Source organism: Labeo rohita, chromosome 2 (genome assembly GCF_022985175.1).
Source record: "Labeo rohita strain BAU-BD-2019 chromosome 2, IGBB_LRoh.1.0, whole genome shotgun sequence".
Lineage (NCBI taxonomy): Eukaryota > Metazoa > Chordata > Actinopteri > Cypriniformes > Cyprinidae > Labeo > Labeo rohita.
Genome location: NC_066870.1, coordinates 1,665,575 through 1,684,510, shown reverse-complemented (window position 1 = coordinate 1,684,510; position 18,936 = coordinate 1,665,575). Strand labels below are relative to the sequence as shown.

The 18,936-nt window shown below is 35.8% G+C and overlaps 1 protein-coding gene across 2 annotated transcripts; it reads left to right on the top strand.

Annotated features, from left to right (window-relative positions):
• The first annotated feature begins 1,990 nt into the window (after positions 1-1,990).
• ripk1l (receptor (TNFRSF)-interacting serine-threonine kinase 1, like) lies at positions 1,991-18,631 on the top strand. Of its 2 annotated transcripts, none has more exons than XM_051122899.1 (11): positions 1,991-2,066; positions 2,474-2,659; positions 2,740-2,896; positions 4,170-4,307; positions 6,596-6,827; positions 7,343-7,492; positions 7,964-8,040; positions 9,355-9,430; positions 11,688-12,245; positions 14,271-14,420; positions 16,541-18,631. In XM_051122899.1, exons 2-11 carry the CDS (start codon positions 2,502-2,504, stop codon positions 16,837-16,839), a joined length of 1,995 nt encoding a protein of 664 aa, XP_050978856.1. In that variant the 5' UTR covers positions 1,991-2,066; positions 2,474-2,501; the 3' UTR covers positions 16,840-18,631. The 2 variants fall into 2 exon arrangements, with proteins under 2 accessions (XP_050978856.1, XP_050978847.1); XM_051122890.1 differs by lacking the exon at positions 1,991-2,066 and adding an exon at positions 2,138-2,395.
• Positions 18,632-18,936: the final 305 nt, after the last annotated feature.

The following is an 18,936-nucleotide window of genomic DNA, read 5'->3' as shown; positions in this document are numbered from 1 at the left end:
CACCATTACAGACACGAAGCACTGTACATATTTGTGCAGTGTTGGGAAGGTTACTTTGGAAATGTAATAGGTTACAGGTTACAAGTTACTTGATTTAAAATGTAATAAGTAGTGTAACTTTTCAATTACTTTATTAAAGTAATGTAACTTATTACTTTTAATTACTTTGTGATTACTTTTCCAAATTTCTAATATTTTCAACTGTTCATCATTTTGAAACATTTAAACTAGGCAGAGTTAACCTTACAGCAGCACTCAACACTGATTACTGTCAGACTTTATCACTTGAATTAAGATTATAATAAGTAAGGGATAATACATATTTATTTTGCGATAACAACTGGCTGAATGTATATTATCTCACTTATTACACAGCTGCTTGATAGATTATTTAGATGTTTAGAATATTTGAACGCAAAGCTTCCATGAAGAAATCAGTTGCTACCAAACGGCAAGTTCAAACTATACATTTTAGGGATACAGTGCAGTCATACCAGTTTTCTTACACAACATTTCACCACATAAATAATTAAGTAGTAGTACTAGTTTGTTAGTTATCTTATAATCCATTACAGTGTACAAAAAAAAAAAAAAAAAAAAAAAAAAATGGCAGCAGCTGCGTTTGTATGAAATAATAGAGCAAGTCCATGATACCAGGATGACAGAATTAAGAAATTGTCCACACAATATTGAAGGTTTAATATTTTATTAGCTAACCAAACGCAAAGCTTCCGCCAAGAAAAATTATCAAGCATTTAACACTGACTTAAGTTGAGCTGTGTAATAATTTAATTTAAAGCACAGCCACCACAAATTCAGACTTTTTTTTTTTATATTATTATTATTATTTTACTTATATTTTTGGGCTTTTTATGCCTTTTATTGCGATAGGACAGTAGAGAGATGACAGGAAAGAGCTGGGAGGAGAGGTGGGAGCGGGATCAGCAAAGGACCTTGAGAGGGGAATCGAACTCGGGTCACCGTGAGCACAGTTGCGCTATATGTCATAACAAGATCATAACATAAATAACATCATAACAAGTAATAGTTTAATAGCTATGATACTGGGTTTGAAATTAAATGTTTGCATAGTTATGACAGAAAACACAATTGGAAAAAAACAATCTTAAAAAATAAAGTTGATGCATAAACCCAAATAGGAAATAAAACAGTTATCGAATAAGCATGTGCCCTATTCTGTGTCCTAAACTCCTGAAGAATTGGTGTCTCATTTTGGAGCAATCAATGCAATTTAAAATAAGTCAATTCAGTCTGTAAGTGGGGTTGTGTGTGTGAAAAAATTCAGATGTAACCCCCTTTGTAATCACTGGCATTTTTCAAAAGTAACTGTAATTTAATTACATATTTTTTCTCAGTGACTGTAACTAATTACAATTACATTTATTTTGTAATTAAATTACGTAATTCTGTTACATGTAACTAGTTACTCCCCAACACTGTATTTGTGATGCTGTTAAAGTTTGCAAAAATGCAGGACTGTTTTGAATTAAATATCTGCACTTAATTAGTCATTAAAAATGCACAGGCAAAAAATGTTTGTCACTTTGATGGGCGAATAAATCAATTACATAAAATCACATTACATTTAAACATGGATACGATGGAGGGCATTTTATTATTTATAACTTGTTTTATGGAATACGTGATTCTGATTGGCAAGTCCATTGTTTTATTCTGTAAATGTTTTTGCAGTGTTTCTGCTAAAATAAGTCCTATTTTAATCTATATGCGTCTATTTATTTTATTGTTATTTATTTATCATTCATTCTGTTCACCAAGTCAGATTTGATTGTGCATTATCCCTTGTAACTTATTTACTCAGCGCTTTTTCTTTAAGATCGTTTTATAAGTTTACTTATTAAAGCAATACTTAATAAACTGGTAAGCATCTCCTACATAAGCAGTTATCAATAAAATGCGGTGTGCTAGGCTAATCTGGTTTTCTGCTGTTGATTATGTGAGTCTGCCTTCGGAATTTTACTTTCACTTTGTAAACTAATATCCCGGAAGCGAAAGAGAAGTGAATACAGGCCTTATGAAACATGGTATGTGTTACACTGATTTACTCTTGTGTTACTCTTGTGTTTCTGGTCAGATGTTTTTGGTAGAATGAGAAATCTAATATGACTTTAACAACTAACGAATCAAGAAAAACTTGCGTTGTTTCTGACTAGTATCCGTAAATATCGAAAAGGAAAAGCAGAAATGCCAAATGCAGCATTTCGAATACGGAACTTTGTTTCCTTTTCCGACTCTAATGTGTTTCTGTGAACTGCTGTTTGCCTTCGGCTCTTCATTCAAATTTTCGCCTTTGATCGTCGTCAGACAGAATGAATGTTCGCTACTTCCGCAATCCCTCATAAAGAGCATTGACGTAGGTTGCTGATATGCGTTTTTATTTGGGTTAATAATGACCTTTGTCTGATTTGTTGTTTATTTTTGTTGCTCTTAGGGAAGTTGTCTTTAAGAATAGAGGAACTATGGCTACAGCAGCGAGCCCGAGTCTAATGAAGTCAGCAGATCTGATCAAGAAAGAGCCTTTGGATTATGGAGGGTTTGGGGAAGTTTACCTGTGTTACCACAAAACACTAGGCCAGGTGGTGCTGAAGACCGTCTACACCGGACCACCGCGCAATGGGTGAGTGTGAAGCACCTGCTTTTGACTTTCAGCTTCAAATGTTGTGGAAACTGACCGAGTTTAACATGACTGACTGTCAGCCGGCAGAAGCAGTCTCTCCTGGATGAAGGGAGTCTGATGAGCAGGTTAAACCATCAGCGGGTGGTCAAGCTGCTGGGTGTTATTCTGGAGGATGGAGACTATTCTTTAGTCATGGAGCTCATTCCTAAAGGAAACCTGCTCACCATGCTGGAGACGGTAATAAAAGGCTCTGTGCCAAAATATACATCATGGTTCCCATTTCTGTTTATGAAACACTCTGACCATTGTGTCATTGAACGTCCAAAAACACACCGAATGTACCAAAACAGTTGTGCAAAAACACCATTAACCCTTGTGTGACAGTTTTAAAAAGTTACACGGATGTCCTTAGACAACAAAACAATCATAAAAATGTACATTAATATGTTTTTTCTAGTTTCAGTGATATAGATTTTTTTTAGCAGAATCAATGCTGATCATAACTATCAAAAAATTGTTTGTTTTTTTTTTTTTTAGGATTTTAACCATTTCAGTGTCAGTTTGTGTACATAATGCCACTTTTGTTTTTATGAAAAAGAAAACAAAAAATAGATTATTTTCCATATACTAAATTCTAAGCATAGTATTTTTTTTTATTTTTTTTTTTTTTGTATTATGACAGTGTTGGATATGCCAATAATCAGCAGCAACATTAATTTGATGCATTATTATTTTTGTGCAGTTTCAGATTAAAAACCATACCATTCGTACACACACATTTCCCAGTGCACACAATTATATTATATAAAAATATGTTTATATTTAAAAATGGCTACGATTTTGAAACATCACCAAAATAAATTCTGCTAACAAATAACGCATGATTTTATGCTTAAATGTCATTAAATATTGTGCTATTTGTTGCTTTTTTTCCGTTAAGGTCCTGAATACAGCTATTTTTTGTACCTATCGTCTAAAAAGATTTATGAAAAGGATTTAGGGTAAAATATTAAAATTTCAATACAAATACACGTTTTGACAATAAATATGCTGATTGCATTAACAAAACAAAAATGAAATTTAAAAAAGGCAAAAATGTCCCTAAGGATGCACAGGGGTTCATCGTTCATAATCATGAATGTGCTTAAGTTTGCAATGAGTGTATAGGTTTACAATAAAAGCAATTTGAAGGACACTCAACATCTGCATGGTATCTTGATGTTAATGCAGTATGAGATCATGTGTGTTTAATGTGCACAATTAACATTAGACTCGTTGAGGTGAATTTCTGAACACCTATTGCTGTATTCACAGTCCATCTGCTGTCCAACATAACCTCCACTAGCATGCACTAGTATACAAATATTGTTTGATTATTGTAGTATTGTATTATTACCTGATTTGCATAATTCCTTGAGTGAATTGAACTCCTTATTCAAAGCACTTCATTTGTAATGAAATCCTTCCTCAGTTTGGAAATGTCTTTGATAATTTCCTCATGTTGTTCCAGGTGCAAGTTCCAATATCTGTGAAAGGAAGGATCATTCTGGAAATCTTGGAGGGAATGGTTTATCTCATGGAGAATCAAGTCATTCACAAAGATCTGAAGCCGGAGAACATCCTGGTGGACAAGAATTTCCACATAAAAGTATGAAATCTGAAGTATGGAATTCTCTAAATTCACCACAGAACATGTTTTTTATTATTAAAAAAAAAAAAAAGTTAAATATTTACAATAATTACTTGTTATTTAGATTATGGTCTTTTCACTGGGGCAACATCTTTTCAAAAGATACTAAAATGTACCATTTAGTTACTACTAATATGTACTTTTAAGGTGCTAATATGCAGCCTTTAGGGGTAAATAGGGTACAAATATGTACCTTTTTCAAATGTGTTTGTAGCTTTTTTCTGAGAGCATACAGACATCACTCATTAAAGAAGAGAATGAAATGCATACTAAAGAACTTAACGTTGCAAAGTGCGATTTATTGCACAACTCTCTATATATAAGTTGAATATGTAGTATTACTGTATAATAATTATGGCTATACTATATAGCAAATCTCAGCTGCTTGATTTCTTGTATCATCACAAATATGAACTATATTATCACACAGCTGTAATCTGCTGAATGCGACGATAATGCATGAAGATATTAAGATATAAGCATTACCATCATTATTGTCTGTAAAGCTGCTTTGAAACAACATGTATTCGCTTGTTAAAGGAGAAGTCCACTTCCAGAACAACAATTTACAAATAATTTACTCACCCCCTTGTCATTCAAGATCTTCATGTCTTTCCTTCTTCAGTCATGAGGAAATTATGGTTTTTGATGAAAACATTTCAGGATTTTTCTCCATATAATGGACTTTATTAGTGGCCCGAATTTGAACTTCCAAAATGTAGTTTAAAAGGGCTCTAAACGATCCCAGCGAAGGAAGAAGGGTCTTATCTAGCAAAACAATCTGTCATTTTTTTCGTAAAACTTTTTTTTTTTAGACTTTTTAAGCACAAAAGCACAGGCTCTGGGATGCGCGTCCACGACACAACGAATTAGTGATGGGTCGTTCTTGAACGATTCTTTAATTTTGAACGAATCTTCAAAATTCGAAAAAAAGTGGAAGCGAACACGCAAAGACTAAGAAAGTGCAAGTAAGTTTGTAAAAGCTGTTTACCAACAAAAAGGTATACAAAGGTCCTCCTCTCAAGCTGTAGGAGAAAATAAGATGGAGTTTTTCGCCATACTCAGTACACAGACGATGACCTTAGACGTGATTCGTGGTAGTGATGGGAAGTTCGGATCATTTTACCGACTCGGACCTTTAAGTCTCATTCAGCAAAATGAACAAATCTTTTTTTGAGTCATTTCGTTCATTTTAGCAAAATATAATTCAAATGTTACGTGTTACTTCCCTAACATTTCGACTGCTTACACAAACGTTGATCACACTACAAACAAGACAAAACTGTAATGCTATAAGAAACAGAAAAGATTAATTAATTGTTTACCTGGGTCTTTAGTCTATGATTAGCTCACCTCACCTCTTATTTAACAAGTTTTCGGGTTTGAGTCGTTCGTTAATCACGTGACAGCCCCGTGATGAACAAACGACTCAAAACCTGAAGACTCAAAACAGGTGAACTAATTCCAGTACAGAACCTAATAGGATGTTGTGCATGTGTGACTGAACGAATCACTCCCCGACACGACTCGTTCTTCCCGAGTCACATTAATGATTCGTTCAAAATGAAAGAATCGTTCAAGAACGACCCATCACTAATTCGTAGCGTCGTGAATGCGCACCCCAGAGCCTGTGCTATGTGAGCTTTTGTGCTTAAAAAATATACAAATTTTTATTTTTCAAAAATGACAGATTGTTTCTCTAGAAAAGACCCTTCTTCCTCGGCTGGGATCATTTAAAGTCCTTTGAAGCTGCATTTAAACTACATTTTGGAAGTTCAAAATCAGGGCACCAATCAAGTCCATAATGTGGAGAAAAATCCTGAAATGTTTTCCTCAGAAACTATCATTTCTTTACGACTGAAGATAGAAAGACATGAACATCTTGGATGACAAGGGGGTGAGTAAATAATTTGTAAATTGTTGTTCTGGAATTGGAGTTCTCCTTTCAGTCTGACATCAAGCGTCACCTCTTCAGTGACTTCCGGGTTCAACCGCTCTATCAGATGACGCGAGAAAACAACCTTAAATGTTTAATATGAATAATCAGTGCTCATGAACTGCTGCTGAGATAGTATTCTCAAGTGAAATGAGTTGGGGATTGGACCAGAAACAGCGGTCGTTGGTGCGTTTGTTGGGTGCATTACATCATCACTTAACAAGTCCATTGTAAAAAGCGCTATGAAAAATACATTTGACCTGACTGATTTTCATGCGTACTCTGAGCTGTGTTGTTTGCTCTGCATCAGATTGCAGATCTCGGTCTGGCCACGTCTCAGATGTGGAGTAAGCTGACGAAAGAGGAATCTCGCAGACAGAGTCATATGGGCAGGAAGTCGTGTGCACGTGCGGCCGGCACTCTGTGCTACATGGCTCCTGAGCACCTGAAGAGCATCAACACCCGCTCCACCGAGAAATCTGACGTCTACAGCTTCGCCATTGTCGTCTGGGTCATCCTCACCGGCCGTGAGCCCTATGAGAGTGAGTCTCGCTTCAGAACCGCATTATTCATTATTCTCCTCTAGAATGTGTACTTGAGTTACAAAAAACAAACCTGTATGTGTTTCTTTTTTCTGTTGAACACAAAAGAAGATATTTTGAAGAATGCTGGTTGACATAAGCCATTGACAAATATGATGAAAGTCAATGGAGAAAAGACCAGAAACTGTTTAGTCACCCACATTCTGCAAAATATCTTTATGTTCCACAAAAGAAATAAAGTCATACAGGTTTAAAACAACATGAGGGTGAGAAAATAATGAAAACCTGGCAACCATGCGTACTGAAAACTTCCATTAGTACCAAAATAATCATGAGTGTATAAAATGAGCATTTCCAACCTATAAACCAATTAAACAGCCTGTTTTTTTGTGCCATTGTGCTTTTAAGATTGCACTGCATTTAAATGCTCTTTAATATTTGACCCCTTTCATACTTGCAATATATCAAACACAAGACAGAAAGTGTGAATGAAGATGTGCTTTCTGTTTCTTCAGATGCCAGAAGTGAAGATCAGATCTGCCACTGTGTGTGTCAGGGTGAACGTCCCGATGAAGCGCTGATCCCACGAGACACTCCTCAAGAAATCATAGAGCTCATGAGAACATGCTGGAATGAAGACCCTCAGCAGCGCCCCACCTTTAAAGGTAGAAGCGTTGAGGGTTCTTCCTGGATCCAAAATTAATGTTTTGTCACACCTGCCAGTGAGAACGCATCTTACTTACCAGACGTGTTTAGCAGGACGAGTTCATTTATTGTGAGGGGCAGAATGCAGCTAAACTGCTTTTACTTGACAGGGCATCCTATAGATGTTGTGATATATGGGATTAATTATGACACATTATTTAGCTTAGCATGTAAATAAAATGATTTTGAATTTTTGACAGTTTTGGTATATTAGTAACAAAATATGAGAGACACAAACTTATCATTCTTGGTGCAAAGGGCCTTTACTCTGCTTTATTTGCTTGCCAAAGCTAGTTTTTACTCTCATTTGACACTTGACTGTTAATTTTGGGCCTTGATTACTCATTTTTGTAAGCTATGTAAACTATGTAAGCTACTGAACTTTTTATCTGTTTGTTTGCTTATCTTTTTTATATTTTCTTTCTTCACAGATAGCTATGGAAAGTTTTTGCCTTTTTACCAGGAGAAGCTTGCAGCAAATGTAAAAGCAGATTTGGAAGGTCTGATGGTGAGTGTTTTTCTTTCTCGGCTAGTGTTGATACTAAATTTTGGCTTTGCTACGATACCTGACTAAAATATCACGATACTGTTACTGAACTAATACTACAAAAAAAATACATAAAACAGCAGGAAAGTAATAACAAATGATCCAAATGGAGATAATAGTTATCTGTTAAAACAAAGCATTTCATCCCCCCTTTAAAATTTAAAAAAATAAAATAAAATAAAAATAATAATCAAATGGCAGTGCCACTACACAGAATTATAGTGAACAACTACCGAGCCTACAGGTATATAGAGATCTTTGCTATATTGGTAAGTTAGCTTAAAGGATAAAACCAAATCTTATTTCATGATTCTGTAATTTCACAACAACAATTTATATCATGACATAGTCATTTTTTGTTATTTTATCTTTGTTATTAATAATAAGAACCCAGATGCAAGTAACAAACTAAAGGACAACTACAATAAAACAAAGACACAAATGAAATAAAGAGGGCCCTATGTTTTATTTTTACCTAAATTCCATTTTAAATTTTCTAGACTTTATTTTAATGGTTACATTAAAAAAAAATTGTCAAAAAGCATGTCTAATTGATTGAAATCATGAAACTTGCAGAATTTAACAGCAATTTATTAAAAGTTTAACAAAAATTACATGTTTTTAAGGCCCTATGAAATACGTTTTATTGTTTTTCTTAAATTCAGTTTTGTTTGTGAATCTCTGTTTTCCATTAATTTTCTGGATTCTATTTTAATCGTTTCATTACGTTTTAATAATCAAACGCATGTAATTATAAAGGATAATTAGATTTGATAAGGAATTAATTTATTATAGGCTATTTATTTGTTTTTGTTTTTCAGAAATACGGTGTTGTGTATTTACAATTTTCTGGTAAATATGTTTTCTGGCAAATATTCCTTAAACATTGTTTTAATAATTAGTAGTAGTGCTATCTTTACACTAAGTAATATATTAATATATTTCTGACTGTCAAGTTAAACCAAACTTTTATTTTGACAGGTTGCTGTGAAGATCTTTAGGGTCTTCATTATATGACGATAGTTTTCCACAAAAGAAACAGTAAAATGCTCATGAAGTGACTCTCAGAGCAGTTCTAGAGATGATGTTCATGTGTTCATGTACTCATATATTGAGGCGGCAGAGGCTTAAAACACTGCGAGTGTCACGCGCATGTGTGTAGTAAACAAAATTGCGTGTCTGTACCATTCACTAACACAGACACGCAGAAATACAGCTCTTATTAAAATGCATTCTTAAAAGTACCGGTACATTATGTTGTTTTATTTTGCACAGAGATTGTATGAGGGCCCAGAGGAGCTGGTAGAAAAGCTGAAGTCCCTCAGCACAGACTCTCTTCTCACTCCTGAAGGTATGCTGATTCATTCAGCCATGTTGTGGATTTGATGATGTATTTACAAAAGCGCTCAGTAACCATTCAACTTTAACAGCCTTTTTTCTTGCTTATCACTGTCACATCAGCTATATACACTGTATATTTCATTTAAAACCACTTATATCAAATATATCATATTATTTTATCATCTGAAACATGCTGCTGCTTATATTCCAAAGCAGTGCATACAGTGCAGTTGACGTTATTGTCCTTTTTCACATTTTCAGGGTTTTTCAGCAGCGTTAGTCATAACAGACTATTGTGTGAAAGAAAACAGACTGTCTTCATGATCTCATTATCTCTGTGGAGCTTACGTTTGCTGATGTTTGTAGCTCATCAGAGCTTTTCCCATAACATAGAGAGTGACAGTGCATGGTTGCCAAGTTGGGAATATTAAAGTATTAATTCACTTCCAGAACAAAAATTTACAGATAATTTACTCACCTCCTTGTCTTCCAAAATATTAATGTCTTTCTTTCTTCAGTCGTAAAGAAATTGTGTTTTTTGCAGAAAACATTTTAGGGTTTCTCTCCATATAGTGGACTTCTATGGTGCCTGTGAGTTTGAACTTCCAGAATGTTTAAGTGCAGCTTCAAAGGGCTCTAAATGATCCCAGCCGAGGAAGAAGGGTCTTATCTAGCAAAAGATCTGTCATTTTCTAAAATAAAAAGTACAATTTATATATGTTTTAACCTAAATGCTCGTCTTGTCTAGCTCTGTGTTAACTCTGTTATTATTCTGGTTCAAGACAATTCGGGTATGTCTAAAAACTCACGTTATTTTCTTCTCCAACTTCAAAATCGTCCTACGATTGGTTGGAGGAGAAAATGAGATGGGAGTTTTTCGACACACCCTAACTGTCATGAACCAGAATAAACACAGAGTTGACGCAGAGCTAGACAAGATGAGCATTTGAGATTAAAATGTATATAAATTGTACTTTGTTTTTTTTGTTGTTTTTTTTAAATAACCAGTCATTTCACAAGATAAGACTAATGTTCCTTGACCTTGATTGTTTAGAGCCCTTTGGAGCTGCATTTAAACTACATTTTGGAAGTTCAAACTCACAGGCACCATTGAAGTCCACTATATGGAGAGAATTCCTGAAATGGTTTCTGCAAAAAACATAATTCCTTTATGACTGAAGAAAGAAAGACAAGAACATCTTAGATGACAAGTGGGTGAATAAATTATCTGTAAACTTTTGTTCTGGAATTGAACTACTCCTTTAAGTGTATCAATTTAGGAAAAAAGCTCTGATTGGAGGATTTTAGCTCTTGACATCTGGCAACCGCAACCATGAAAGCTTATCGATACAAGAGAACATAAATGCCAAATTAAAATGTTTTCAGGATAGATAACAATGTTGATTGCACATGAGACTAACAGGGAACGTTTTCACAACTTTTACCAATGTTTGTCCTAACATAAAATATTAGGACAAAACATTCTTAAAATAATGTTTATGCTTTATTAATTTTTGATATATGTTCCCCTAACATTGATAGTAAATGTTCTTAGAACAACATATGTTCTTTATGATGTTTCTTATAATGTTACTTGTACTTTATGAACGTTCTAAGAACCGTTTTTGTAACCTTTAAATAGTGTTCTAATCACAACAAGAAACCTGGACATTTTAACACTCTAGAATATTAAAAATGAACTTTGTTATATTTTAGATGAAAGTAAATTTAGTAGAACACTATAAGAAACATTTTATAACCTTTAAATTACGTTCTAATCATTTTCAGAAAACTGGACATTTAAGTGTTTTAGAAACAAAACAATGTTCCCACAACATTTTTATTACCTACATTTGCATACTAGATTAACTCATGAACACTTATTGATTGGTGAAGAAGCACCAATATGTCAATATTGTGATGGTGAAGCATGTGCTTTTGGTCTGCCCAATATTTAGTGTCATGAGACCAAGTTTATTATCCGAAAAAAACTATTAAGGACTTGTTTTACAAGATGGACCCAGAAAAAGTTTTACAATTTCTTTCAAAAGTAAATTAAAAATTTTTTTTATGTGCACTTCATTTAATAATTGCTTTATTTAAATTTTTGTATTTTGCATCGTGCGTTACTGTACTGTTTTTCTAATTTCTAATCTTTGTTTGCCATGAAATAGCCTGTGAAGATGATGTGGCAATAAACTTACATTCGTTACCTTAGAATCAGATTCTTGTAAATGCAATGCTGACGGGTCTTCTTTTATCCGCAGAGCCTTCGCTGTTTTCCAGAGACTCTCCAGCACCTTTAAGGAGCTCAGACGTCGGTCCGGTGGAGGCCAGCATTGAAGACCTCAGCTTCAGAACCCCCGAAGAGTCTCTCCTGGAGGTAGACGCCGCGCCTCCCAGCTCTCCACACCTGGAGCTGAAGCTGGCGCAAGAGTACAACTACCACAAATACGGCAGTCGTATAGTGGACCAGCCGGACGTCAGCGTTTATAATCCGCTCCCGCAGCAGCCGGCCAGCAGCAGGTGGCCTGGAGATGCTTCTTCAACTGTGTCTTCTGTGAAGTCTTGGACTAAACCTGCCGCGCACTCAAGCCCAGAGGAGGAGCTCCATCCGAGAACCGCAAGTTCGTTTGACGGTTTGCACAGGCCAGAGTTGGCGAGTCAGCTGTCAGTGCCATATTCTGACTACGACAGACTTCGTCCGCCTTACGATCGCTTCAAGTCCTGTCCAGATGGATCTCAGACAGCAGAATCTTTCATGCTGGATTCATACCCCGGCCTACGGTTCTCACCCGTATGTCCTCCATCGGACTCGGGTACAGGTAACAAGTCATTTATTTCTGTAGTGTTTTATACAGTACAGATTGGCTCAAAGTGTTTATCACAGTGATGCATAGAAAAATAGCAGAAACTGCTACAGAGACAGTTCAGGTTCAACACTGGTTCTGTTCTGAATCATATTTCAATTGTGATCATAATTTCCGCTGGTTATTTATCCAGAAAACGTTTCATTTAAATTCACCAATCGCATTATCTTGCATTGGTAACAAGCCTCCACAAGTTTTCATGGTTGTGGCTGCCAAATTTCACGAGTTTAAATCCCCCAACCAGAGCTTGGTAGCGCTTTACTTTACAGTCCTGTTTCGTGTGTACATACTATGTACTTATTATAGCAATTATAATAACTAGGTAATAACCCTGAATCTACAATTAAACCTAACCCTAACCCATGCAATACCTTATAATACTTATAATACGTTCTTGGGTAAGTGCATTATAAGTACTCATACTGTAAAATAAAGTGTAACCCAGAGCTTTTCTCATAAATTGGTACATTTTCTGCCCAGTGGTTTTCTTTATCTTCCCAACCTGGCAACCACGCACATGCTCTCTCTCTCTGCATTACGGAGAAAAGCGCTGCTAAACACATGTAAACTCAAATCTCTGTTGAGATATTCTACTAAAAAGAATGAGGCGAAATTCTGCATAAGCGTCACCTACTGTCAGAGAGTGAATTAATTTAGCCCGTCTGTTGTTTTTGTTCTGACCAGTTATATAAAACATACATAATCATTTATTGGGCTGAAATATATATATATTTTAAATTATTTTATTTTGTCAAAACCTGTATTATTTGAACTGTAAAATCACTACCTTTTTTGGCCGGTCTGGAGTTAGCAGTTATGAACATCTGCTGAACTGGTTAGACGTTTATTTTTCTCAACGAAAACCTCTGATCAGTTGCATTATTGCATTTTTGCTTGTCGTGTTGTGCCTTAAAGGGATAGTTCACATCTAAAAGTGAAAATTGGCCCATTATTTACTCACCATCCAGGCATCTCAGTATATGACTTCATTCAGAATTATATTGAAAATTATCCTGGCACTTTCAAGCTCTATAGATGGGTGTTTCTCTTCAGCAGTCCAAAATAAGTCCAATAAAGTGCATCTATCCATAATAAGAAGTGCCTCACACGGCTTCAGGGGGTGAATAGAGGCCTCCTGTAGATAATTTATGCATTTTTGTAAGAAAAATATGCATATTTAAAACATAATCACTTTAATCTAGCTTGCACTTACTATTGTACACGGAAGCAGCTCCAGGCGGATGACATAGGATGTATGTGTTGCGCATGCGCCTGTGAGTCTCCAACGTTTGTTTACAGGAGTGAGGGAATTTTCCTTACTTCAGCAAAGAAAAACCAGCCTTCTGGTGGCTTATATCAAAATTTGTTGGGTCTCTCCACTGCACATCCGCTTGGGTCACTTCCGAGTGGCGCATGTATAACGCATACGTCCTACGTCATCCGCCCGGAGCAACTTCGGCGTACGGCCAGTTGGTGCAAGCTAGATTAAATTGATTATTACATTTTAAATATGGATACTTTTGTTACAAAAATGCATTGATTTGCTACAGGAGGCCTTTATTAACCCCCCGGAGCCGTGTGAGGCACTTTTTATTATGAATGGATGCACGTCCTGATTTTGCTGAGTTAGATGTGTTCCTGGGTCAACATATTTTGTTGACCCTGGAACAACAATTTAATCCAAAAATTTAATCTTGACCACATCCCTACACCTAAACCTAACCTTACCCATGAGTAATCCCTAAAATCAGAGGAACTGATTACTTTATTGGACTTGTTTTAGACTGTTGAAGAGAATCTATAGCTCAGAAGTGCCAGAATTTTTTTTAATATAACTCTGATTGGATTTGTCTGGAAGAAGGAAGTCATATACACCTAGGATGCCTGGAGGGTGAAAAAAAAATGGGCTAATTTTCATTTTTGGGTGAACTAACCCTTTAATGTACTCTAATTTTTCCCCTGATTTGTTTGTTTCTGTAGGGTGGCCTGTGACCATCTCGAATGCCAGTGCGATTCAGATCGGGAGTTACAACACAATGAATTTGCGAGTCTCTGATAACAGCTCTTTAAGCTCGTTATCCACTGGATCCATCAACAGAATCAGATATAATGAGCTTCTGCAGAAGTATGGTAAGACTTTCTGACCGTTTCAGACCCCACTGATTCACTGTTTTTACCTCAGATTTACCTGTATTTAATCACAATACAGGTAAAATTTAATTTCAAGAATAAAACAAAAGTGGCATTTTAAAGTTAAGGGTGGAAAAAAGAAAGAGAAAAGGTGCAGGGGCGGTGCTAGGGGTGGGCTAAGGGGGTTGAGGCTTCGAATATTTTTTATTACCATGTCTTGTGCACATCAAGAGTGTTCATGCGCATTAAAATCATTTCTATTAAACCAGCACTTAGACAGTAAAATGCAGCTGTTTCAGGTATGTTACTGTATAACTTCATAAAGCCGATCTCATCACCTGTCGAAATTAGGTTGTTGTTAATGTTGCAACAAATCGTAGACTTTCTGGTTAGCTATGGTTAGCATTTACTAAGGGAAACAATTTAATAAAAAATACGTTATTATTAAATTATTTAAATCCAAGAGAAAATATTGTCTTTTTGCTCTAGTTCTAAGCAAAGCCATGTTGTGCCTCTCTGCACACTGAGGTGTTTCGGCACTGAATGATTTTGTGTTGTTGAATCAATGATTCACTGACCCATTCATTAAAACAGTTTCTTACTTAATTTTTGAATGAATCAGCCATTTTGAATGAAACAACTGAATAAATGACAACGACTCCGTTATTAAGACAGTGGTTACTGCCACCTACTTGCAGTTTTAGTCTCACATTTAAAAGTGTCATTATCTTTTTGCTATCATTTCATATTTCTGTGTTCGAAATTTTATATTTAAAACATTGATCTCATAATATTATTTATGGAATTTGTAGGGGTGGAACGGTTCAACTCACTCACGGTTTGGTTTTAGAGTCACGGTTCGTGGTGCTATGTTTAGGAAAAAACTATGATGTCAAAAAAACAAAAAACGAAATTAAGAATTAATTTATCAAACAACAGCACAAATAAATACAATGGAGTAAAGATGCAAATAAAATAAACAGTGATTTTCAGTTGTTGTTTTTATGTCTAACATTAGTTTTTATGTACAGAAATTAAATAAAGTAATAAAATGTAAAATAGCATTGCAAATTTTACTGTATAAATTAAATATTAATCTTTATTAAAGTTACAAAAGCTATTCAATCAAGAGCAGTGAGTGATTTCCTAATTGCTGTATGATTAATATTAAGAAAGTGCTGTCACTTTAAGAGAATGCACTGATACAGTACATTCAGTCAGCTATGTCTGCTGTAGGAAACTTACCAAGACTGGCATTTTGACATCATTTTTGTGTGAATTTGTCCATTCAAACACAATACTTCAGAGCAGAGCCGGCGCCAGGGCACTTCCATCGGGGGTGCATTTAAATTTCTAGGGAGGCACAAATCACATTTTGGGTGGGAGGCGTGCAATCTGTGATTGCGTGCAGCTACTGATGCTCGCAAAAGCGTGCAGTCGCTTTCTTATGCGCACTGTTTTATCAGTTTCACTTTCGCTTTCGAAATCGATCACATTCAGCAAGGATTTTTTTTTTTTCTGAAAACCGTTTCATTCCTAGCAATTTGTAAGTGCAGTGTAAATGTACGCAGGAGCTCCTTAAAAATATGTGTAGGCTATAGAGCCATGCGTGTTTAATTACACTTGTTCTTTAAAGGGGTCATCCCTGATTTGGGGCAAATTATGTAATTTAATGGAAACTATGTGAGTGGCATACATACTGTAATCAAATGTCAGATATCAAAATATAGACATTCAAATAAAGCTTTTGAATACTCTATAATAAAAATCTTTTTATCACTCCAGGTGAATAGAGTAAAAATTAACTAGGTGATTGATTACATTAAGCATTGCAAACTTTTTTTTTTTTTTTTTTACAAGTTTGTAACAATTTACAAGTTTTCTGAAATGTTATATTTGAAAATGCAAATGCATGATCTAATAATTTGCATACATTACAGAACAAAGATCTGAACAAGCCAAACAGCCCAAAATCTCAAAATTGACCAATGCATGTCTTTTGCCTTTTGTGTCTCGCCTCAATAAAGCCCTCATTTTAAAGTATTCCTGATTTAATGACATTGGTTTATATGTGCCAGATCTGATTGATTTTCTTGGTTTGATTGTGTTGTGATGATCAGAGGAGCACACGGTCACTGAGAATCAACTGGAGGTCCTGCGTCAGAACGTGGGTGGAAACTGGAAGCAGGTGGCCCGTAAACTGGGGCTGACCGACATAGACGTGGACACCATCGAGCATGACTACGACCGCGACGGCTTGGCAGAGAAGGTGCACCAGACGCTGGAGCGCTGGAAGATGAAGGAGGGTCTGCTGGGCATCACCGTGGGTAAACTGTGCCGTGCGCTGGAGGGCTGCATCAAACCCAACGTCCTCCTGCAGCTGCTACTGAAGTGTCAAGACACTGCTGGAGTGCCTTGAAACGTTACCTTTTATTTGTGTCATAATTACGTTAGTATCTTCTTCGCTGGAGGTTATCAGATTGGGTAAAGGGGCATTTATACCTTCATCAAACAGTGAAACATTACAAAGACGTGCAGTGTTTTTGACAGCCTAACATTCATCACTGTTTTATGGTGCTGGATGTTACCACATAATGATTGCAATTTTGTGAACTAATCGTAGCACAAAACATCTTTCTGCCATGTGATGTGGGAGGGCATTTACGTGACACTATTTGCAACAAAAATGGGAAACTGCTTATGCGTTTTGATTGATCATTTATATGAAAACATTATTTTGGGTGCCTGTATTGTCATTATTGTGTACACTCCAGACACACAAATTGAAAACGGTGAACATGCATATCACCTGTTCATGTAGTGTTTCTTTACAAAGTGATATCGCCATCTGCTGGCCTGGAATGCATAATAGTGTTTTTGGTCATTTTTGGGGATCGTACTGACAACTTTTTGACAACTTTTCTAAAATGCAAAAGAAAAACTTTTATCAAGTTCCTCCGAAGTGCCTTTTTCCTGAACTTGATCAACTGAATTAGTCTTTATATTTCAGAATCATTTGTCATGATTGTTAGATGCTTTATTAATTTGTTTTCCTGTTTAGAGATTTTTTAAAAATTAAATACTGGTGTGTAGATCAGTGACAGAAGTTTACACATCTGTGTGGGTTTTCTCTGGGCGCTCCGGTTTCCTCACAATCCAGAGACATACAGTTTAAGTGGCCTGGATATGCTGAATTGGCCATAAGAGTGAATGTGTGTGTGTGCCTGGTATTCCTTATGTTATGGGGACCAAGTGTTCCCACAAGTAAATATTGTCCTTTTGGGGACATATTTTAGTTCACATGAGGAAAACAGCTTATAAATCAAACAGAATGAAGCGTTTGAAAATCTCAAAGTGCCTGTAGTTTTGTGTGAGGGGTAGGTTTAGGGGTAGGGGACAGAAAATACAGTTTTTACGCCTATGAAATGAACCCATAGTGATAGGAATGCCAATGTGTGTTTCAGTGGTTTCAATGGTTTGCAAATCCAATGTGTGGATAATTCTGTGGTGATGAAATGAGATGATGATCAAGATCAGTGACAAACCAAAGGAAAAAAAAATAACCGAAAGTGTCTTTTATTTGACAACAAACAGTGCACTTTGGCATTGACTAATCCATTGGTAACAATGGATGCATAGCTTTATTGAAATATACATGGATGTTTAAGAACCTTAAAAAGTTTTGGAATCTTTCCATTGCACAAAAGTTTCCTTATAGTGAATTGTAAGCTTCTTCAGATTATTACAGTTCTTCACACCTTAAAAAAAATAGTGGTTCTCTTAAGAACTGATCACTAAAACGTTCTTTAAAGAGTCCAGAATGGTTCTTCTATGGCAAAAACCCTGTTGGAAGCAAAAGATATTTTCTCATTTGATGTTTTGATGATGATGATGACAGTGATGATGATGTTGGAGAGAGTGTCTAACATGTTGGTCCAAAATTTTGAGATCTGGTGACTGTGATCTGTATAAATGGGTCACTTGTTATCCTGGAAGATGACAATCCCATTGACAGAAATGTTTTGTCAGTGCTTCATCAATCAGCTTTATATTGGTTTGCAGGATCCCAAACCATGTCTGCAGAATGCTTCTCAATGCGTAGCAGCCACAGGATGTGCCCCTGGATTTTCTTTTCATTTGTCACCCATCTGTATATCTCAAATGTTTTTAATATCACGTCAATCCAACTTTTTTTATTAAAACTACTTTTTTCTGTGATGAAATCATCTCCTCTCATTTGTCTATATGTGTAATGTCTAATTCTACATGGTAAAAGTGTGCTTCTTCAGTTGATCTATATAGCTAGAGTTTAGTAGAGTGTAGATAAAGAGTGTCTAAATCAGCACTCTGTTAACAGTTCAGCCTTCAAGCAACAACCACAGTATTTGGTTTTACAATGACTATTAGAAGCCAGAGTGAAAGTGTGGTGGTTTATCATTTTAAGAGACCTGAAACAAGTCACATACAGCATATATTGCACTTTCACGTGTGTGAACTGCAGTTTAGCACAGTCACA